Below are 24,643 nucleotides of genomic sequence, written 5' to 3' on the forward strand. Positions count from 1 at the left end.
ACAGCTGTGTAGCTTTTTCATCGGATTGGCTTCTTTCACTTAGTAATATGGATTTAAAGTTCCCCCATGTCTTTTCATGGTTTGATAACACACTTTTTTTTTTTTAAATATTTTATTTCTTTATTTGACAGACAGAGATCACAAGTAGGCAGAGAAGCAGGCAGAGAGAGAGAAGGAAGCAGGCTATCTGCCGAGCAGAGAGCCCGATGCGGGGCTCGATCCCAGGACCCTGGGATCATGACCTGAGCCCAAGGCAGAGGCTTTAACCCACTGAGCCACCCAGGTGCCCCAGCTCACTTCTTTTTTTAGCAGGGAATACATTCCATATTGTTGGGATATAACGGTTTATCCATTCACCTACTGAAGGATACCCTGGTTCCTTCCAAGGTATCGCAATTATGAGTAAAGTTGCTCTAAACATCTGTATGGAGGTGATTGTCTAGACATAAGTCTTCAATTCATGTGGGTATACCAAAGACTGCAACTGCTGGAATACATGGTAAAAATCATGTTCAGTTTTCTAAGACTCTGCCAGACTGTCTTCAAAAGTGACTGTACCATTTTGCATTCCCATGAGCAAGGAGTAAGAGTTCCTACTGCTTCACATCCTTGTGACAACACCAAATGTTGTCAGTGTTCCTGATTTTGGCCATTCCTTAATTCTTTTTTAATTTTAGCTATTATTATAGGGATATAGTATCACCATCAATTTTTGAAAATACTAGAAGGCCCTTGCCATTTTACCCTATCAACTAAAACAGGGTTTCATTAGTCAGACTCTTAAGCAAGAATGTTATACTGAAGGTCTACTTTACATATTAAGAAACTGAGAAAGAACACGTTCACCTGCATGCAACTAGTTTCAGTTCTTTTCCATGTTGGGATTTCTCTAAAAATGAAAATGCACCAATGTCTTATCCCAGGACTAAATATGAATGCCAGCTATTTCTTGTAGGACAAAAACATTCAGAATTCCTTTATTTAAAAAAGAACTGGTCATGTGAATTTTTTTTTTTTAAGATTTTATTTATTTATTAAGAGAGAGAGTGAGAGAGAACATGAGAGGGGTAAGGTCAGAGGGAGAAGCAGATTCCCTGCGGAGCTGGGAGCCCGATGGACTCGATCCTGGGATTCCGGGATCATGACCCGAGCCGAAAGCAGTGGCTTACCCAACTGAGCCCCTTGGGTGCCCCTGGTCCTGTGAAATTTAAAATGTTAATGGCTGCACTACACTTTGGGGATGGGTGGCAAAGGTTCACGAAGCTATTACTTGCTAGCTTTGTGACCTTGAGTATATTACTTTAACTGGTTTAAACTACAGTTTCACACCTATAAATAGGAACGATATTTTATAAAGTAGCTATAAAGGTTAAATGGGAAGGTACGTAAAGTTTAAAGTACTTAGTGTCCCTCACGTGAAAACATTCAATAATTTGTATTCATTTTGACTATAATATACAAACTGAAAGCAATCACGAGAAAAAGTACAGAAATCATTAATTTAAATGCACAAACTTTTTCTTTTAAATAATCAAGATAAGGGAAGAGCTAAATTTCTTTGCTCTCTTAAAAAAAAAAACCTTTGCCAATTAAATTAATATAGTAAGACTGAAGAAGAGAGAGTAATCTATCTGCTTTCAACACCTGGCATCTCCCTACATAATAATTCATTCCTGGTTTTTGAGAACCTACACCCAGACAAAGGTCCTCAGATGTCATGTGTTTCATAAAGAGCTCTAAAACAAGGCAGGAAGTAAGAAGGAAGTGTTGAAACAAAAATGTCCCCACTTTAGGCATTTTATAAGCATCATTCTCATTTATTCTTCTGAGCAATCACCCAAAAGGTATATATTCTCTATATTTTAAAGCTGAGGAAACTGAAGCCACACAGCTATGTTTATTACCAGACTAAATGTTCATTTCACGCCCCATGTCATTTCACATAAAAGTTATGTTAAGTCAAAAGAAAAAAATGCTTTTGGTTTGGTTAGAGCACAACAGACCAAATTGCAGTTTGGTGGTGAAGAATTTAAACTTGACATTGTAGAAGACACTAAATTTAAATATACAGATCTCACAGAAGGGTAAGCAGTATAAATACTGGAAAGGAGGTATACACAGTGCAGGTTAATTCTAGCACATGAAAAGCAGATGAGCATGGCAGAAAGCTATGAATAGATGAGACACTTTAACAACAAAAACAACAACCCACCAGGGAAACAAAACATGGTTGAATCCACAACATAGGCAAGGGTGGAGGGGGGCAGTTTAGACTGTTATCTAAATGAATTGCCCAGTGTTATATTATTACCTATAATTACTCAATCCCAAAAGTGCAGGTTCTAGATATTTGCACATACTTACATTGAGATGGTCTTGCCTTTGAGTCTTCCTAATTTTCTCTAGTATTGCCAAGTTTTCTTTTTCAATTCCTTCATCCTCTGACTTTTTTCCACTAATAGGCTCTTCTTCCTTCATTTCATAGTGATCCAAGTCTTCGATATCCTACATGAAAAATAGTAGTTTATTGAAACTTCTGCAAAACTTAAATTATTCTTGATTTGACAGGGAACAGAAAAGAGAATGGGGAAGGGAAAAAGGCATTTACATTCAGTCCAGGATCCCTCCTTTTATATCCTAAATTGTGTTTAAAAGCTAGAAACTGAGTAAAACATATTTAATAGATTTGAAACATCATTAACTACTACCAAAAAAAATCTATTAAAAGAATCTTTTGAAACAGTTTAGCATTAGGTATAAAGAACCTTATTTATACTTTGTTCCAGTAACTTGACTTCTAGAAATCTATTGTAAGGAACGAATTTAATTTAATTTAGGCATAAAGATGCCTATTTAAACTATATAGCCACAACCCCCCCCCACACACACACACAAAACTGCATGTGCGAAAATAGCAGAGCAGAGGGGCGCTTGGGTGGCTCAGTTGTTAAGCATCCGTCTCTTGGGTGTGGGAGGGAAGCATTAGTCTCTTGGTCTCAGCTCAGCTCAGGTCATAACCTCAGGGTCGTGAGATGGAGCCCAGTGGCAGGCTCTTTCCTCAGCATGGAGTCTGTTTGAGATTCTCTCCCTCTCCCTCTCCCATCTGCCCCTCTCTCCCACTTGCACTTCCACTCACTTGGGCTCTCTGGGTCTCAAATAAGTAAAAATCTTAAAAACAAAACAGAACAAATACCCACAGCAGGTAATTCAATTCCATGGAATATTAGAAGACTGTTAAAATGCATACAGCATAATTGTTTTTTCTGTATCAAATAATGAAACCAAAGGGTGGTGAGGATGGCAGCAGAGAGTGGAGAAGGCTGGCCCCTATAGGTGCCAGGTTCTGTGCCCAACTGGGTCTCATGGCTGCTTCTGGCTGCTGCCTGGGGGTGAGGCAGACCAGCAGCCCCAACCCAAACCTGAGAACCCACCAGGGGTGGACCTCACCACAACTGTGGGGTGAGCTGGGGGACTGGGTGTCCCTGGGCAACTACAGGGCCTATACGAGTTAAAGCTGTGCTATCCACCAGGCAGACCCTTGTTTCTTGCAGCTGCTAAGCACTTGAAATGTGGATAATCTGAATTCAGATGTGCTGTAAATGTACAGACTTAATGAGAAAAAACAGGAAGAGCTCATAATTCTGTTTTATGAACAAAATGACAATAATTTAAAGGTTACATAAATGGGAAAAGGTTACATTAAATGGGAAAAAACACAATGTAAAACAAAGAATACAAAACTGAATATAAAGAATCTCAATCACGCTAAAATAAGCACAAAAAAGGAGGCTAGAAGGACATATACTGAAATAATAATCTCTAGAGACATTCAGTGCTTTTCCTTCTTTTCCAAGTTTACTGTCACAAGCACCTAACTGATTTTTATAATTATGCAAAAAGTTAGACTAGGAATTTGAGTAATAGCCCTTACTTAACATCTTTAATCCCTACATCATTCTCCTTCCTTCTTCTCCATATCATCTACTTGTATTTAAAAAAATCTATGCAGAACTTTTAAAATCCTAACCTTTTTCTATTAACTTTTCTTTACTTCAATCATCAAAATCTCTAAAGGAGTACTAGATACTTACTATCTCCATTTTTTAAGGGAACTCATTCACTGCGATTTGTAGACCATCCAGACCACATGGTCTTTTTCTTCAGAATCTCATCTCTTCAACCCCTACTGTATTTCTTTCTTATTCAGACCCTATCCATGACTCCAAGTTTCATGGAGGTCCCTCCCCTGATTTGTAACTTTCAGCCCCAGTGTTCCATCCCGCACTTCAGAGTTCTCATAAAAGTCCTTGGTCTCTCCTGCTCCTCCTCCTCCACCTTCAAACTCAGCCACATTCCTATCCTTAAATATTCTCTACCTGAATATTAATGATGAATTCTGTTCTGTGAAGATTATCTTTGTAAAATGACACTCAGCACACTATTCTCTACTTAAAGCCTTTCCTGAACAATCACACCACTATAAACATATTTGTCTCTAATTCAAGACTTTAAGCCATCTGCTTTTCTGGCCAACCTTGCCTTTCCAACACATCAATCTTAATCTCCCCAAAAGATAGCCCCAATGCACCTAAACACACCATGCCCAAAGGTTTCTCTGTGCCTTTTTTTTACCATTATTTTAGTTTACCTAGATTATCTTCCTTTCTCCTATCTTAATCTGACTTCTCTGAAATCCAGGCTCCTATCTTTCCAGATTTCCCTAAATGTTGCTGTCCCTTCTTTATATCTTCTTGCAAAGGAAAACAATGAGAAGTACATAAACTCTGAATAGAACGTCTGCTTCACTGGACACCAAACCAGTGGAAAAGGCTTAATGTTTTCCTGCAGCTTATTCAACCTAAATTACAGTGCATGAAAATTTTAAAAACAAACTATCCCCCAAAAGTCATACAAATTAGACAATGCTAAGAATTATCTTGGGTGCGCCTGGGTAGTTCGGTCAGTTAAGCATCTGCCTTCAGTTCAAATCATGATTTCAGGGTCCTGGGACCGAGCCCTGTTTTAGGCTCCCTGCTTTGGTGGGGAGTCTGCTCCTCCCTCTCCCTCTCCCCCTCCCTCCGCTTATGCTCTCTTTGTGTGTGTATGTGCATGGTCTGTAAAATAAATAAATAAAATCTTTTAAAAAAATTATTTTGCTCCCCGACACAAAACAAACCACAACTACTTCTTTAGTTTTAAGGCATTCTAAGGAGTGTATTTAGATTTAAGATTTTGCAGATCAAGAAAATAAGATAATAACTTGAATTAATTCTAAGATCCTAAACAGTAAGAAGGTTTTAAAATCAAGACTGTGCAACTGAAATACCTTTTACATGGTCAGTGAAAAGACACAAATTTAAAAACAAAGCTTCAGAGCCTGAAAACTTCCATAATTATATCAGTGCCTAGAAACTAAACTGGCCTAAAGTCAAGGTCTTAGAATCTGCCCTACCAAATTCTTAGATGATTTTTAAACATGAAATAGCTTCACTACTTCTAGTGAGTAGTCCCTGAAATGTTCGCAAATTCTCCTTTTATTTAAATTCAGAATTTTTTTCTTTTTTTAACTAAAATCCATACTTCATTCATTTTTTTCTTAGTTTTTACCTAATATCCTATTCTAGGATCCCTTCCAGGACACCACATAATATTTGTCATGTCTCCTTAGGCTTCTGACTATGATGGTTTCTTTTTTACTTTTTTTAAATTAACATATAATGTATTATTTGCTCCAGGGGTACAGGTCTGTGAATCATCAGGCTTAAAAGTTCACAACACTCATCATAGCACATACCCTCCCCAGTGTCCATAACCCAACCACCCTCTCCATGCCCAACTCCCCCTGGCAACCCTCAGTTTGTTTTGTAAGATTAAGAATCTCATGGTTTTTCTCCCTCCCGATCCCATCTTGTTTCATTTTTTCCTTCCCTACCCCCCATACCCCCAACTTTGCCTCTCAAATTCCTCATATCAGGGAGATCATATGATAATGGTCTTCCTCTGATTGACTTATTTCACTCAGCATAATACCCTCTAGTTCCATTCACGTCATTTGATCGCTGTGTCATAGAATAGCTCTATTTCAACTTTTTGAGGAAACTCCATGCTCTTTCTCCAGAATGGCTGCACCAGCTTGCATTCCCACCAACAGTGTAGGAGGGTTCCCCTTTCTCCATATGCTCGCCAGCATCTGTCATTTCCTGACTTCTTAATTTTAGCCATTCTGACTGGTGTGAGGTGGTATCTCACTGTGGTTTTGATTTGTATTTCCCTAATGCCGAATGACGTGGAGCACTTTTTCATATGTCTGTTGGCCATCTGGATGTCTTCTTTTCAGAAATGTCTGTTCATGTCCTCTGCCCATTTCTTTATTGCATTATTTGTTCTTTGGGGTTGAGTTTGGTAAGTTCTTTATAGATTTTGGATACTAGACCTTTAATCTGGTATGTCATTTGCAAATATCTTCTCCCATTCTGTCAGCTGTCTTTTGGTTTTGTTGACTGTTTCCTTTGTTGTGCAAAAGCTTTTCATCTTGATGAAGTCCGAATAGTTCATTTTTGCCTTTGCTTCCCTTGCCATTGGTGTGTTTCTAGGAAGAAGTCACTATGGCTGAGGTCAAAGAGGTTGATGCTTGTGTTCTCAAGGATTTTGATGGATTCCTTTTTCACATTGAGGCCTTTCATCCATTTTGAGTCTTAAATTCTGAATTTTCTAAACTTATTAGATCCTCTTCTTAAAAATAACCAAAAATGGATTAAGTATTTACTACTATTAAATGTAAATATAATCTTATGCTAAAATGTTAAGAGATTTTCTAGGAAATCAAACATTTTGCTCAAAAATATATCATGAATTAAAAATGAAGACAGATTTTAGAAATTATATTCAATTTCAAAATAAAGAAGATTAGACAATTACTAAAATATTTAAAAATGAAAATACAGGAAAAAAAAGATACAGTATTTATAAAATGTGATTCTTACATAAATACCTACTTCAGCCATCTCTTCCTCTTCCTCCTCTTCTGAAGTCACTTCTTCTGTGGTCCCATTCTGAAAAAGAAAAAGAATTTGCTAGGGCTCCACAAAATAAGCACATATCAAGGAATTAGAAGACTTCAGGGACAAACTATCAGTCATCTGTCACTATAGTTCGACTAACAGAATTTATTAAAGTTGAATATTTACTTTTAAATCCAGGTTTGATGTGACAAATAATATTTATCAGCTTTTTAAAAAAAAGAATTTGAACAATTCAACTTGACAGATGCCTTGAGTATAAACAACGGCAATTAGTCCAATAACGCAGAACTGGAAAAAAATTTTAAATATTCTAATTTAAAATAAGAAAACGTTTTACACATATGGCTATGTATATAAAGTCAATGGCTCCTTTCACTTAAAACAAATATCCCAAACCTTTTACTTTACTTTGAAAAGCCTAATCCTTCCTTAACTTTGAAAAGCCTAATCTTTTACATTTTAAAAGGTAAAACGTGTCATGAAGCAGTAGACATTTCACAAAACTATACAATTATAAAATGATCACCATTTCATTGAAGAGCCATTTTTCTTTTTTAAAACATGTCATTTACCACAGAAAACATCCTTACAAATACACAATTGTCCACTCACTCACAAATATCTGATGGGGTTTTAGGAAAGGCCTTCATACCTAATTTTGGCAGAGTTCAAAAAGACAAGTTATCTGAACCAGAACAGAGTTCACAACAGAACACATACAGTAGGATTTTTCTTTTCCTTCTAGATATGCTGGCTGTATTTGTTCCAACTACAGCTGGTAAGCATCACTTTCTTATATAGGAGACCTGAGAGAAAAGACACATTTTGGAAATACAGCTCAAAACAGCAGCAAAATCTAACTCACTCATCTCTTCCTTGAACTCAAACTGGAAAGTCTGCTTGCCAGTACCTCTCCATTCACATGCCATTGCCAGAGCATAGGTGTACAAACCGGGCGGGGGAGGGGGGGAGGCCACAGCAGAGAAGAGTGACAATGACTGAGGGCACTCACAGCAACCATTGATAATGTGATTAATGGTATATCTCATCTGTAAATGAACAGATAACCAAGTATCACCAGATACTTGAAGAAAACTGGCAATCTGAAAAAAAATCACCAAGTCAAACAAGCAAACTAAAGCATTATTAATGAACAAAATTTTTAAAAATCTAATTGGCATCCTTAGCAGTACTTGAAAAGATACTGTATCCACACAATATAAAAAAAGATAACCACGCAAAGGAAAAGACAGTTCTGGGAAATGAAAAAGATATCCCCCACCTCACCAAAAAAAAGATAAAGAGGGGAAAAAAACCTAGTAGAAGAATCAGAGAGCACAATGGATTTGAATGAACAAAACACTTATGATTAAGAAGATGACCAAACTGTAACATTCCCTTAGAATGTGGAGAAAAGGAGACAGGGGGTGGGGAGAGGAAGGGGTATTGATAGAGAAGAGTTATGGGAAATGGGAGATAGGAATACCCAGAACTAATATTCATCTGCTATCTACCCATAAGACTGAGGGAAAGAAACAAGAGACAAAGGTTGTCAAGCTAAAGAAAGACTTCAGAATACTAAGTGGCTCTGTATGACCCAAAGGAATGTTGAAAAGTAAAACCCTATACTTCACAGAGAAAAAAACCATATAACTTCCAGAAAAAAAAAAAAAATAGAGGAAAAGAAGAACCAGACATCAGGCTTTTCACTGGTGTTACAATAAATATTAGAAGATAAAAGTATAAAGAACCTAGAAGAAGTATAAAGAACCTAGAAGAGACTGAGTTACGAAGTCAATGTCTAGTTCCACTGGGACAGGTACCATATCCTTTGCCACTGGATACTCAGCACCTCTATAGAGTACTTTGCACAGAGTCAGATGGATAGGTGTTCAATGAATAATAAAAGCAGACACCAAGTATTCAAGGAACACTCTCCACAGTCCCACTCTCCACTCTGCACAGTCCCAGAAATCCTTTCTAGAAATAAAAATAGAGACGTCATTGAGGGATACATTTTCAGAGGTAGGAAGCAACCATGGAATATAAGATACAGCAATAAGCAAAGACATAATAACACCAATGGTTAAGTTTAAGCAATTGCTGAAAATTGAGCTGAGAAGTCACAAGCCATATCATAAAGAGTGAAAAACTAAAAATAACCCAAAGTCCACCTCAGAAGGCCAAAAACTTTTTCTAAAGAACTCTTAGTTTTAAGAAGAAATTGACCCTCATGCTCCAGTAAACCAACTTCTATGTTATGTGCCCAGAAAAATGCTCTCATAGGTATCCCATAAAACTGGAGAAAAATGGTCATGGTAGCATACATATGCTTTTTTTTCCCTTTTTCTTTTTCTTTTTTTAAGATAGATTTATTTCTTTCAGCAAGAGAATGAGAGAGATCACAAGCAAAAACCGAGAGAAACAGAGGTAAAGGGAGAGAGAGAATGTCAACCCAACTCCGCTCTGAGCACAGAGGCTGACATGGGGCTCAACCTCACAACCATGAAATCAAGACCTGAGCCAAAACCAAGACGCTTAACTAAAGGCACCAATGAGGCGCCCCACACTGTTCCTAATAGCAAACTCAAATGGAGGGATCTGTTATGGTAGGTTCAAAGAATGGAATAACTATAGCAATGAAAAGAACTATAGCCACACATATGAATAAATTTAACACACAATTGTTAAGCAAAAGACAAAGAACACACATATAGTATGACTCTTAATATGAAGCTTAAAAACAGTCAACACTAAATCATATTGTTGAGAAATGCAAATAAATATGTTAATAACAAGGGAAAAGGAAAAGTTTAGCATAGAAAGAAATGATTATCTAGAAGGCACGTCCAAAAGGTTTCCAGTGCTAACAATATTCTGTTTCTTCACTTGGGTCAGGGCTGGGTGATAATTCCCAGGTATTCACTGTAACTACTTATTACACTAATGTTCATATATTTTCAACACCTATACAACTTCTTGTGAAATATAACAAAGTAATACGAACAAAATATGGATGGAATCAAATCACAGGATATACAAACTATTTAGAAAATAAATATACTAAATCTTAAAACCTATACAATGAAGTTAAACAGCACACAGAAGGAAATGTATACCTCTCACATGTTTGTTAAAGCAATTTATCACAATGGTCCAATAAACTACAAAAGCAAAAGAAAAAAAAGGTTAAGACTCACACAAAAATGAAAAGAAAATTAGATTTAAAAAAATAAAAGGGGCACCTGGGTGGCTCAGTTGGTTAAGCGACCGCCTTTGGCTCAGGTCATGGTCCCGGAGTCCCGGGATCGAGTCCCGCATCAGGCTCCCAGCTCCATGGGGAGTCTGCTTCTCCCTCTAACCTTCTCGCCTCTCATGCTCTCTCTCACTGTCTCTCAAATAAATAAATAAAGATTTTAAAAAAAAATAAATAAATAAAAGGACTGGTTCTATCAAAAGGCCAATATAAATCAGACAAGCTTCTGACAAGTAATCATGACAAAGAAAACAACTTGAGAAATGAAAAGAGCTTCATAGCCATAGGTTCAAAAGTACAGATGAAGTGATTTTTTTTTTTTAAAGAATCTAAAACTACTAAAATTGAGAAATGCGAAAAATGAAGACTAATACTTGGAAAAAAAGAAAAATGGATCAGGCTCAGATTTTATTTAAACCATGGTTTCTCAACCTTGGAAGTACTGCGATTTCGGGCTAGATAATTCTTTGTCATGCAGGACTCACTGGACATTGTAGGACATTTAGTAACATCCCTTCTACCCACAAAATGCCCATAGCATTCCCGCCAGCCAGCTGTGACAACCAAAATTATCTCCAGATATTTCCAGATGTCTCCTGAGAGGCAAAATTGGACCCAACTGTAATTTTACTTAAACTGTCCTAGACTTTGGGGGCACTTGGGTGGCTCAGTCGGTTAAGTATCTGCCTTTGGCTCAGGTCATGATCCCAGGTTCCCAGAATTGAGTCCTGCAGAGGGTTCCCTGCTCAGCAGGGAGTCTGTTTCTCCTTCTCCCCCTACCCTCTGCTTGTGGTCTCTCTAGCTCTCTCTCAATAAATAAAATCTTTAAAAATAAATAAACTGCCCTAGACTTTAGGAAAAAAAATACACAATTTTACCAAGTCATTTTAGGAGACTACTAACTCTGACACTGAAATGAAACAAGAGCCTAAAAGGAAATAAGCAAGCAAACCAAACTACATTACAATCTCGCTTAAAGTAGAAAAAGCCAAAAATAAAGTATTATGATATCCATTGTGTCCCTGCAGCTACCACCTATGCAGGTGCTCAGTATTTATTATGAATATAAGAATGAATTCACAATTAGCAATTTTTTCATGTAATTCACAAATTATGTCTCTACACATGCACAATTATGAAAAACAAGGTAGATCTACACACACCATGTCCCTGATATATAATTAAGTGAGAAACACAAGTTGCAGACATCCCAGAGCGGGCAAATTGAACATAGTGTATATATACGCTTCTCCCATCTTCTCTCTTTCCTGAAGCTCCATTAGAATTATAGTGAATAAACACTATACAACACACAATGATAATAAAAAAAGGAAATGAGGCTACCAGCAGAAAAGACAATTCATGCATGCTAGTAAATGCCACTAAATGGAAGAATGGTAATTAATAGAGCAAATAAGTAAAGTAGGTTAGGGGATTATAGGAGAGTAATTTGTCTCCTAGCACTCTGGAGAGCCTCTAGACTCTAAGACACTGGTACACTAGACAGCAGGAATAATGGATAGAATTGAAAACAGATCAACCAAAAGTCTGTACACAGAACATGTCCAGTCCCCAAAACACAGTATTCAACCTTCATCCTTTTAAGATTTTGTTTTATTTGTCAGAAAGAGATGGGGGGGGAGGGGGAGAAAGAGAAGGAGCACAAGCAGGGGGATCAGCAAGCCAAGGGAGAAGCAGGCTCCCACTGAGCAAGGAGCCCAACATGGGACTCGATCCCAGGACCCTAGGATCATGACCCAAGCCAAAGGCAGATGGTTAACTGACTAAGCCACCCAGGTGTCCCTCTGCCCCCTGTTCTTAAGCAGAACCCAGGCTGAGAGATCTACCTCAAGCAGGAGATTAGAAAATTTCATGTCCAAAGAAACCAAGTAGTTCCAGCTCCCATTTTTTATTACACCGGAAAATAGAAACTGGGGAGTGGGGGTTGGAAGTCAGTTTAAATTCCTCTTAAAAGCTATCAGTTGACAAGCCTTGGCCACAAAGAACTCTCAATTATCTTTTTAGTACCTTGCTCAAATATGAGTAAGAAAGGAAGAAAAAAGAAAAATATGAATAACATAGAATTGATATTTGAGGAACAGTTTCAAAAAGAAAAACAAGACCAATATAAACAAGGAAAAAAAAAACTTACTGAAGAGAAAATAGAGGGGTACTTGGGTGGCTCAGTCAGTTATGTGCCTGCCTTCAACTCAGGTCATGCCTGCTTCTCTCTCTCTCTCTCTCTGCCCCTTCACCCTACCTGTGCTCTCTCTCACTCTGTCTCAAATAAATAAAATCTTTAAAAATCTTAAGGACACTTATGATTACATCTATAAATCAAAAACAGAATGCTATGAATAAAGAATAATCAGAACAAGAAAGGGGTCTCAGAATTTATGGGACATCATTGGAGATGACCTTGACCCACATTCCCCAGCATTCATCCCCTTATATGGTCCCTCCCAAAGTCAATCTGGGCTGGCCCCATGACTTGCTTTAACCAGTAAATGTAGCAGAAAGGACACTGAGCCAGGTACAGATCTAAGTCTTAAGAATCCCTGGCGGCTTCTACTTTTGTGCTCTTGGCAGCCAAAAATTAAGAATCCAGCCTAACTTTTGGAAGAAAGAGAAGCCACAAAAAGAGGTCCATCCAAGAAGAAGATGAGATGCCAGGGGAAAAGTACATTGTGGTGCAGCCACTATCTGAATGTGCAGTGAGCCCAGCAAGAAAAAACAAAACAAAACTGTCCAGCTAAGCCTAATCAGCCCACACAATTGTGAGAAATACAATAAATTAAGTTTGGGGTAAGTGGTTAAGCAGCAGTAAATAATCAAAACACAACCAAAGAAGTTATGCTCTCCAATCTTTAAAAATTGAAGGAAAAACTTCCAGAATTTGAAATTAAAAAAGAGAATATGGAGATAATATAAAAGATACAAAGGCTCCAGCAAAGGAGGTCTAAAAGACAATTAGGAGGCATTCTAAAAATGAACAAATAAAGAAAATGGAAAGGAGGGAGTTATCACAGAAAAAAAAAATACAAGAACACTTACCTGAGGAGAAAGATAAAGGAGCCCACATTTGAAATGACCCATCCATACTGAGAGTCCAGCAACAATGAAAAACACAAAAATCCACAACTAAAAACACACCATTGTGATATCTGAGAACACCAAGACAAACTCTTTAAAGTGTCCCAAGTCACACACAGATGAGTAAGACTTAGAATGCATCAGGCTTAAACAACAACACTGGCTAAAGGACAGCAGCACAGTCTTTGAAATTCTGAGGGAAAATTATTTTCAACCCAGAATTATATATCCAATCTGTCAATCAAATGCAACAGTGAAATACAATAACAATTAACCTTTATTGGGCATTTACTATAATCCATGCATTGCTCTAAATGACTTACATGTACTAACTCATTTAATCTTCACAGCTCCTCCCCAAATATAGGTACTACTGTTTCCCCCACTTTACAAACAAGAAATTGATGCTCATAGTACTTGGGTAATTACCACAAGGTCATGCAACTAATAAGCAGCAGAACAAGATTCAAAAGTATGGTGGTCTGGTCATATTTTTAGATGTTAGAACTGAGAAAATGTATTATTCCACACTAGGATTTTACATGAGGATGTACACAGGCAAAATGAGAAAGGGTAAGCAAGAAAGAGGACATGAGATCAGGTAACAACAGATCCACACTAGCAGAGGAGAAAAAATCTCAAGGTGACACCTACACAGCCAGTCCAGAGACAACCTGCCAAGACTGGTGCAAAAGAACCACAGGAAGACCACAGAAGAGGCAAGAGCTCACAGAAAAGGTACAGAACATCACTTTTTAAACTAAGGATTATTATAAAAAGGAGGACACTGCAAAACAAAGAATTCTACAAGAAACATCACAATAGAAAATGCTACACTACAAAGTCCTAATAATAAACAATGATTATTCATATGACTAAGTATGATGGTGTTTTAAGATGGGAGAGGGGGGAAGGTGGGTTGATAAGAGCTAAGTCCTTATTTATAGCACAAAGTCCATAAATTATGCCCTAAATAGGTAAAGCTGGAAATCACAAAGTTAGACGTGGTGGTGAGCTAGTGGGCACTTCTGCTGCTAAAGGAAGTAACATTTGGGTTAAGCCTTAAGAAATCCAGATAGGCTTAAAAGGAGATGACATTCCAGGTGAAGGTAAATGAATAAGCAAAGAGAAACAATTGACGGAACAGTTATGGAAATCAGGAATATCAACAACAAAAAGGTGGTAGTGGGGAGGGAGGCAGTTGTTTCCCTGTCATAGTAAATACCAGCAGCTCCAAAGAGTAAATAGGCTATTTTTAGTATCTAAAATAAAACAAACAATCCAACAAGACTAAACTTCTAAATAATTTAAGAAGGAAAATCATCCTAGTTTATACTTTTGCTTGAGACAATTTATTTTAGCTCTTGAACACTAGAGAATTTTTACTTTACCTGACCCGTGGGTATTGGTTGATCTAGCATCTCAACATCCAGGTGCTTAGGAAGGTTATATAATCTGCAGAGTTCACATATCAACCACTTCAATTGCTGACGAAGCTACAAAACACATTTCAGTAAATAAGCATTATGTTAAAGAGCCCTTAGAAGACATGAATAATGCTATGACTACTGTAACCAATCCAGTAGGAAATGAAAAAAGTTTGTTACTGCTCAATTACAGCCTACAGATAAAATAACAGTCTTTCAGAAATATTTTTAGGGGCTGCTAGTATAAGAAAGTCAACTATGGCTTGAGTACAATCCCTATAACTAATACCTAGCAGAATGACAACAAAAAGGCTGAGGAAGGAGAGCTCCAGACATTGTCGAATTTTCAGCTGCCAACTCCTTTTCTTAGGAAACTTATGACTTCAGACAAGAATACATTTACATTAATGAGACGACAAAAAAATACAGGCAGTGTTGTTACACGAGTTATAAAATTATACATTCCAGTCATTCATTTAAAAGTAAGAGGCAAACGTGGTCTAATAGACATACTCCTGGAATCTAAAAGACCTTGGATACAGCAACTAATTCCCTGAGTTTGAGGGCCCCCATCTGTAAACTAAGGAAATTAAAAACTTCTTATAATGGTAAAGATAAGATGAAGCCTGTGAAAAGAGTTGGCACTTGTAGGTTCTTCAGCATCTGCCCAAATGTTTAAAAAAAAAAGTGAAAAAAGCACTAAGAAAACTGAAAGGAGTAACTCATTAAGTTCCCATTTTTACAACCAAATTGTTTTGTAAGCATATTTACTTTAAGCGAAGAATCAAGGTGAGTTATGTTCACGAACATGTTTTTTACTGTTGAAAAAAAAAAAAAAAAGCTGTTTTCAATGTATGTGTTTAGGAATTACGCTTTCAGAACAATGTTCAATACTTAGTAGACCTTACCCAGAACTAATAAGGTAACTTACTTCACCTGGTCAGGGACAGTTTACCATATGTCTCTGATCAGGAAAAGAGATGAAAAAGCAGGTTTATGGAGGACTAAGAAAACAGAAACAGAGTTAGAATGAGTAAAAAGAAAAGAGTAAGACTTTCCAAAGTAGCCAAAAGAACAAGCAGAAATTAGGAAAGCTGAGCAGTAAATCAGGATTAAAAAAATCCTCAAGCTTAAAAGGCACCATGGATCTACCCCTCCAATAAGCTCTGTTTTGTTTCAAGAATATAATGAAGATGACAAATGGTAACCTGGACACAGACCCAGACACTCCAACCCATGACAAAGGAAGAGCCATGGGAATGCTGCAGCAGAGGCAGCACGTGGCAAAGTCAGACCAAGCGACAAGAAAAATAGGGTTGTATAGCTTTCCAGGAATTTCAACTCTACGCTCCCTCTTCCCAAAAAGCATTTAAAGGGTAGAAGAAACTAAGATGGTGGGAAAAGATTTAAGAAATATCTAGAAGGTAGATGGATAGGTATTAGAAACTTACTAGGTCTGGAGAAGGGAGGTGTCAGAAAATAAAGGTATAAAAAAGAACTTTTAGTTCCCTAGTTCAGCCATGGGTGACAAGCTTCATTATTTCATCTTGTCCCACTCACAATCACAGAGAGAATTACTGAAGAAAAACTGGCGTGCTGGAGTGCTACAAGGTAGGGAAGATTAAATTTAGATATAATCATTTTGAACAGCCATGGCACATCCAAGTGAGAGTCCCTGGATCTACAGGATACCTGTATGTATGTATCCTGTATGTATGTATGTATGTATCCTGTAGATGTAGATGTATGCATTTGAAACTCAGGGGATATATTTTAGCTAAAGAAGCAGATTTAGGAATCCCTGGATATAAACCATGATTTAAGTAATAGTAGTAAAAGAGATTTCTCAGAGAAAGCATGGAATGAAAAGAGGCAGACTAAGGGACAAGAGCTCAGGGAAGACCTCAGGGTTAGGAAGAGATAAAAACAGGAGACAATAACCTGATGGAAGTTCTCCTAAGATTATTAGTTTCCAGAGGATGAGGACAGGACTTGACTTTTGTACCCATCACTTATTACAGAGCTTGGCATAGAAGCCAGTAAATTAGAAAAATAAAATAAAATAACAAACTTCTCTCTGTTTCTCTAATAACAGCACAGGTGTACCTTCTGTACAGACCCAGAAGGAGAATGTATGCATTTAAAAAAAAACAGATATGGATTTTTTTTTTTAATTTTTACAACAGGGGCCAGATTATAAACAATATTCTATGCCTTGCCTTTTCACTTGCATATCTTGGAAAGTTATATACATTCTTATGAAAAGATCAGTGGCATTCTTTTTAACTACAATGTAATATTCTATCATAAAACTATTCTATACACAGTAGTTTTTATTTAACCTGCTTTTGATTAGAGACTTTAGGTAGTAAATGTTTGTTAAGTGGAGGAATATTTCAACAAGGGAATAATCACCACTATCAAACTCTTGCAGAGAGGTCAATTTTAGGGTTAAAAAAGGATTCCTTGGATTTGGCAACTAGACATAAAAAATTTAAGTGCAACAATGAAAGCAGGATCCAGATTATAATGAATTAAGTAAAGCAAAGGTGAGGAAATACAACTTATTCTGTCAAGAAATTAGGTGATAGAATAACTGGCAGAGACTATAAGAATACAGGGTAATCTGTTTTTCTTCTTTTATGTAAATATATTAATTTTTTTAAAATAAAATGAGACCCAATTTTATGTCCTATGTCATTTCATTTTAAGAGCATTTTTTGATGAAAAATATTAGACACTGAAAAATAACCCAGTCAATTCTACTATTACAAAACTTTTACCTTTAGATCTTTTTAGAATTAACCTCCTAAAAGGAGACAGCAGTAAGACAGCCATCTTTTTTAAGAGGGCCATCTTTTCCTGTCCTGTCACTCCTCTGCTGGAAATGTGAATCTGACTAGCTTTTTATTTTTACCTCTAACCTTCATGGCTCTCCAGACCAACCTCTACTCTTAAAATACTCCTCAAACTGATTTCTTCTGTTGTTAGATTCTAACTTCCCAGATGGTCAGTTCTCCCAATGATATTTATAGAATAATCCACTCTTTCTTTATAGAGTATTTTAACTTATTCTGAATTCTCAATAGCATGACTTTGTTTTTAAACTTCTATTATCTTTACCTGTCCAGTCCAGTACCAGTACATAATATTTTTATTTAATATCTAATTGGACAAGTCTCTCATTACTTTTTTCAACTTTTTTTTATTATTACTTTTTAAAACCAACTTTAGCGTCATTTTGTCAAGCTCCAAAAATAAAACTGTTGGGATTAACTGCATTCAATTTATAAACTAACATAACACTACGAAGGTAACAGACATGTTTGTAATATGGAGTCTGCCATCTAGGAATACAGTAGTCAAATCTTTCATTCTAGCTTAATTTTAAAGAAGGATATGAAACTATACAAAATACAACCTCAACTATTTAAACATATTAGAGTCCACGTATTTTACTAGCAAGGGAAAAAATACTGATAGAAAATAACTACCATGTCAATAGTGGTTATATCAGGCAAAAATATTATTTCCCTTTATTTTACTAAGTACTCTCACAGTAGTTGCTTAGTTTTATCATCAAAGATAAAAGATTTCTAAAATTTTTTTTATAAAATGGAAAGTTATACTTCTTCATATATTAAAAAAACAAAAAACAAAAAAACCCCACATTTTCTTTGTATACCTATGGTTAGTTATTACTGCAGTTACAGACTTGTGAGAGAGAAACCCGTTCCTTACCACAAGTATTGATGTCATTCTAGCATTATTTCCCCTCACATCCACCTCAGTCTTTTTTTCTTTTTCTATCTTCAACCTTGGCTAGTGTTCCCTACTAAAAATGTCTGGTAGGTTTAAAGTGAGAATTCGTTGAAAAGAGACGACCTAACTCCTCATCTAAATTAAGGTTTAGCATATGGGGAATAAAGATAAATCAGGTAGTACAGAATTCAAGGCAAAAATCAGACAAAACTGGTCTTGAGCTCCTTTAAGATTATCAAATAATCATTAGTTAGGCTTTTTTATATCATATTACCTCTCAACACTTAAGTTCTACATACAATGTCCTTTGGGCGGGGGGCGGGGAGGAATAGTAGGTTGGGTTGTTTTCTCACCGAATTGTTGTTCTTAGTATCTTCTAGACGTTCCAGCACTGATGTCAGATTTGGGTCATCAGAGTCCACAAACCATATTGGTGAAGAAGATGGGTAAGATTCCTGTTACAGAGACACCTATGTTAAACATATTTACATATGGACTAATCTGGAAATGCAAGTTAACATACCATCAAATGACAAGATGACAATGGATTTAAGTAAAATATATCAGGGTGAAGAAAAGCAACCCATTAAAATCTAGGCATGGAGAAAAGTTGTTCTTTTTTTTTTCTGGATTTTTTTTTTTAAACAGTGTATGATGTAATTTTACCTGCTCCATGTTACATAATTTATACATTTAAAATTCAAGCAAAAAAAAAAAAAAGTAGTTTATCCAATAAGTAGTAGCATTTAAAATAGAAGAGAAACACTGCAAAAGTTAGGTTTTATCACAAGCTGGAAAAAAATAAATGGTACTCAAGTACCAGGAAAGATGCGCTTCCTTCCTTTACAAAGAAGGGTCAATCATGGCCTGGATAAATCCCTCAAAAATAAAAGCAAAAAAATTAAAACAACCACCTCACATCACAACCTTGAAGTATAATTTATAAATTTAAACCATACTACCTTTGCCTTTTAATATAATAAAGCTACATTTCTAAACTTTATCTAGATGAGATCTACCTCAATTTTTAAAGGTGAAGCAAAGGAGTATAATCTAGGCATATATTTTTAAATCCTTACAAATGCTAAAATGATTTTTTAAAAATCTTCTTACTCCCTATACTCCCTGTTCTAAGTAATTACAGAAGTTACTTTGAGATTTTTCTCCATTAGAAAATTGCCCCCTGCAAAATCAATCCCATTAAATTTTGCCTTTTTCCTAATAATTTCCAACCCTTCTCAAATTGTAGGGAGGGATATAGTTTCTAAAGGAAAAGATTCCTTAACTGAGATTAGAATTATTTCTTCAATATCGCTGGTGTTAGAAGTCAGAACAAACAGCCATATAGTGACCATATGGTATATACAGGTTTCACTCGCCACAGAAGCTGGGCTTTGGAAAGAGGCATCCTCCTTGTACAGCCACTATCTGTGTGCTACACCTCAGGGGTCAATGATGTTCCTGAACACTGTGATGGGCAACCTCTAAAATGGTCCCAAGCATCCTAACCTGGTATTCACTGCCTTGTATAATTCTCTCCCCAGACTCACTTCTAACAGACAAAAATACAGTCAATGATGGGATGTGACTCCTAAGATTAGGTTACAAAAAGATAAGAACTTCTAGGGGTTCACGGGTGGCTTAGTGGTTTTAAAGCCTCTGCCTTCGGCTCAGGTCATGATCCCAGGGTCCTGGGATGCAGCCTCACATCAGGCTCTCTGCTCAGCAGGGAGCCTGCTCCCCCCCACCACCACCTCTCTGCCTACTTGTGATCCGTCTGTCAAACAAATAAATAAAATCTTAAAAAAAAAAAGATAATAACTTCTTTGTTGCTCACCCTCTCCTGCTCTTTCATTCATCTTACCCCCACCCCCTCATTGAAGCCATCTCCCTATGGAGAAGCCCACAGCTACGTGGCAAGAGATGGAGAGAGGCCTCTGACCACCTGCCACCCTCAGACAGGAGGCCTGTAATACCAAAACTACACGAATGAGGATGGAGGAAGATTCTCTCCCAGTTTCATTTTTTGATGACTGTAGCACTAGTCAACATCTTTACTGCCTGGTGAGAGTCGCAGAGCCAAGGAACCCTGGTAAGCCATGCACAGATTCCTGACCAACAGAAACTGTGAGATAATGTTGCTGTTCTAAGCTACTACATTTGTTATAGAGCAATATACAACTAATTCAAAACCCATAAAATACTATTATTTTATTCGATCGCAAACTGAGTACTCTCAATAAATGCTATAGTCACATATTTTTAAAAGCAAAATTACATGTGTTGATTTTTAAAGGTTAACAGAAAAAAGCCTTACATGCTTTACTATTAATAGACATTTACTCTCTACTGTTTTCTATTATAGATTAGGAAAAAGTCATTATTATTATATACTAGCTGCCAAATAATTAGGTTCTGGTTATGGAAAAACAATTTTGCAGAAACACAGTATTAAAGAAGCATTGCTTTGAGAACTATAATCTCAATTACAATATAGATGAAGCCAAAGAAACTGTCTTTGAAGCACGTCACCAAATGTTTTTTAAAGAACAACAACAATTAAAAAAAAAACTGTACTGAAGGACATCATTAGGTCTATTCAATAATAGTTTATTTTGTAGTCTCATTCCTCTACTTTTCAGTGTGTCCCAAACCTATTCACAGACTAAACAAAAAACTATCTTCAAAACCAATCCTGTTCTTAAGGAAAACTATTTATCAAGTATTGCATTTTCTTCTTCAAATTCTTCAGCCTAGTTTGGGAACATACCATCTAGACCCTAGTTCCAAAAAACAAAACAGAACAATGGAACTAGACGGTATTATGCTTAGCGAAAGGAGTCAATTGGAGAAAGACAACTATCATATGATCTCCCTGATATGAGGAAGTGGAGATGCAACGTGGGGGGCTTGAGGGGTAGGAAAAGAATAAATGCAACAAGATGGGATTGAGAGGGAGACAAACCATAAGACCCTTAATGTCACAAAACAAACTGAGGGGGGGGACGGGGGAAGGGGGTAGGGAGAGGGTGGTGGGGTTATAGACATTGGGGAAAACTCAACACCCAAAGAGCAAATAATCCAATCAAGAAATGGGCAGAAGACATAAAGAGAAATTTCTGCAAAGAAGACATCCAGATGGCCAACAGACACATGAAAAAGTGTTCCGCATCACTCGGCATCAGGGAAATACAAATCAAAACCACAATGAGATACCATCTCACACCAGTCAGAATGGCCAAAATTAACAAGTCAGAAACGAGAGATGCAGGCAAGGATGCAGAGAAAGGGGAACCCTCCTACACTGTTGGTGGGAATGCAAGCTGCATTCTTGCACTCTAGAAAACAGCATGGAATTTCCTCAAAAAGTTGAAAACAGAGCTATCCTATGACCCAGCAATTGCACTACTGGGTATTTACCATAAATATATAAATGTAGTGATCTAAAGGGGCACGTGCACCTAAATGTTTACAGCAGCAATGTCCACAGTAACCAAATTATGGAAAGAACCTAGATGTCCATCAATAGATGAATGGATAAAGAAGATGTGGTATATACATACAATGGAATACTATGCAGCCATCAAAAGAAATGAAATCTTGCCATTTGCAACGACGTGGATGGAACTAGAGGGTATTATACTGATCAAAATAAGTCAATCAGAGAAAGACAACTATCATATGATCTCTCTGATATGAGGAATTTGAGAGGCAGGGTTGGGGGGTGGACATGGGGGGTAGGGAAGGAAAAAATGAAACAAGATGGGATCGGGAGGGAGACAAACCATAAAAGACTCTTAATCTCACAAAACTGAGGATTGCTGGGGGGTTGGAGGGGTAGAGATAGGGTGGTTGGGTTATGGACATTGGGGAGGGTATGTGCTATGGTGAGTGCTGTGAAATGTGTAAGCCTGATGATTCACAGACCTGTACCCCTGGGGCAAATAATACATTATATGTTAATAAAAATAAATTTTAAAAAAAGCTCCTTGGCCCTTAGCACACTTTTTTGGGGGCGGGGGGCAGATTTATTTTACAGGGGGCAAGGGGCAGAGAGAGAGAGAATCAGTTTTAAGCAGACCCTATGCTGAGCGTGGGCTCATTCTCACACACTGAGATTAGGGCCTGAGCCAAACTAAGAGTCAGATGCTTAAGCAACTGGGTCACCCAGGTGCCCCTCAATTTTAAACAGTATAAAAGTTTTGACTCCAAAAGTTTTAGAATAGCTGCCTTCTCTACACCTTCCATAGCCCGGCCCAGAATGTCTTCCTTGGAAGAAACATCCCTTCACCATTATATATTAACCTATGTGGTTCCATTGGAACTAGCTTCCCTAATTCCTTCCCATCTTTCTATATCTCTCCCTTGACCCAAACCTTGGTCACAGGTCTCTATAAGACCATTCCACTCCTGGTGATTAGCTGTCTGATGGGCTCAGCCAGACAAATCTAGGTCTTCTCTAGGACTAAAATTCTCCTTCTGGGAGCTCCCAAGTCATAAGGCCAGCCTGGGGTGGTCAGTTATTTCTCTAGCCAAAACAGAGAGGGTTTATGTAAACAAATTGTTTTCTAGAGGGTGACAGATATTTGTATTTCTGCCATGACTGTGAGAACGCCCATTTCACTGCACACATGCTAACATTTTTACCAATCTGTTCAATAAAAGCTTTTACCTGGAAGAAAAAAAGTTCCTATACAATGTAAATCATTATAGCTCCAGAAACCAATTCATCAATAAGAACAGGAGGCCATCACTTCTAAGAAAGTTTCAAAGGACATAACCTATATGCATAAGGATTTAGCTCTAGCTGTTAATGTCCAAAGGATTATTTAAAATTAAAAAAAAAAAAAAGAGTCTTATTCAGAAATAACTTTGTGTCTATTTTCTACACAAATCCACTAAGACACCAATGTGTGGATCTGTATCAAGCACCAGTTAGCAGAACTGCCTACCAGAATGCTCAGTCTCTATTTTTCCAAATAATAGAACATGGTCATCTCCAAGGACTTCATCACTGTATGAATACAGATGCATGCAACATTTTTGTTCAAGGTTCAGAAATATAACAGTTGTAATTCTTCCAGAGTGTTGTTCAGTAAATGTGGGGAGGAAAATGAGACTGAAAGAATCTAAATGCTCTGACATTCATTCATTTTAAGATTTACTTGTTGTTAGAGAGCGGGCATGCAGGCACCCAGGTGTGAGATGCAGAAGGAGCAAAGGGAGAGAATCTTCAAGCAGACTCCCCACTGAGTGCAGAGCTTAACTGGCTGAGCCACCCAGGTGCCCCTAAATGCTCCGATATTGGGGTAAAAAAGAAGCTACCAAAAGAGATTGCTCCCCGCTAATCATTTTGCAAGTAAACAACTAAGTAACATTATCAGACCCCCACAGAAGCAGAATGAAAAATCAAAACATCCTTCTAGTTTAACTGAGGCAGAGAAAAAAAAGGTGCTGAAGAAGATTCAAACCACCTGATCTGCAGAAACCAATGGGAAGTTTCCTTGATTCTCAGTGTACTTTGTCTTTCAGAATAATCTTTTAGAAAGAGAACACAGACTACTGTTACAATGGCTTTGGTAAAGGGGACTCTGCTTCATTACTCTGGCTCTCCAGTAATGCTTTACATTTGTCAATGACTGTTTCAATTCCCAGCCCTCAACTAGCTGACATTTATCTAATACTATCTTTTTCGGGTCTCAGGAAATTTAAAAACTATATCAAGTTACTAAGACATACACCATTCATAAAATGGAAACCTAAGTCTCCTCTTCATTTAACTGTTCTTTCAAGGACGGGCATAAAAATGGGGGTAGAGGAGGATAGACAGATAATAACTAGGAATTTTACTCTACGTTACAAATTGGTCAGATGAATGAAAACAATGATTCCTCCAGCCTGAAAGGACTACTGATGTGCTTAACATGATGGCTCTGCTATTTCCAAATGATTCTCTGGGTGTACTGTTTGGAAAGGTAATCTGTCCCAGGAAGGCAGAAAAGGTCTCAGGCTCTTTAACCAAGTTGGTTCATGATTTCTGTTGTATAACCTTGGTGGGGCTACTGTTTATTCAATGTCAAGAC

The 24,643-nt window shown here is 37.3% G+C and overlaps 1 protein-coding gene across 5 annotated transcripts in view; it reads right to left on the reverse strand.

Annotated features, from left to right (window-relative positions):
* Window positions 1–24,643, reverse strand: part of UBE2Q2 (ubiquitin conjugating enzyme E2 Q2) — a 73,973-nt gene that overhangs the window by 44,596 nt on the left and 4,734 nt on the right. For 3 of the 5 annotated variants that reach the window (XR_009355356.1, XM_059180278.1, XM_059180275.1), the window contains exons 2-5: window positions 18,914–19,015; window positions 14,763–14,867; window positions 6,996–7,052; window positions 2,365–2,505 (exon numbers count right to left, since the gene is read on the reverse strand). Coding sequence is in view for 4 of the 5 variants with exons in the window: in XM_059180278.1 (XP_059036261.1) it covers window positions 2,365–2,505; window positions 6,996–7,052; window positions 14,763–14,867; window positions 18,914–19,015 (405 nt within the window). In the remaining variant the exon portion in view is untranslated. The remainder of the gene's footprint in view (window positions 1–2,364; window positions 2,506–6,995; window positions 7,053–14,762; window positions 14,868–18,913; window positions 19,016–24,643) is intronic. The other 2 variants (XM_059180276.1, XM_059180277.1) reach the window with 2 other exon arrangements.

The sequence above is a fragment of the Mustela lutreola genome, chromosome 7, assembly GCF_030435805.1.
Source record: "Mustela lutreola isolate mMusLut2 chromosome 7, mMusLut2.pri, whole genome shotgun sequence".
NCBI lineage: Eukaryota > Metazoa > Chordata > Mammalia > Carnivora > Mustelidae > Mustela > Mustela lutreola.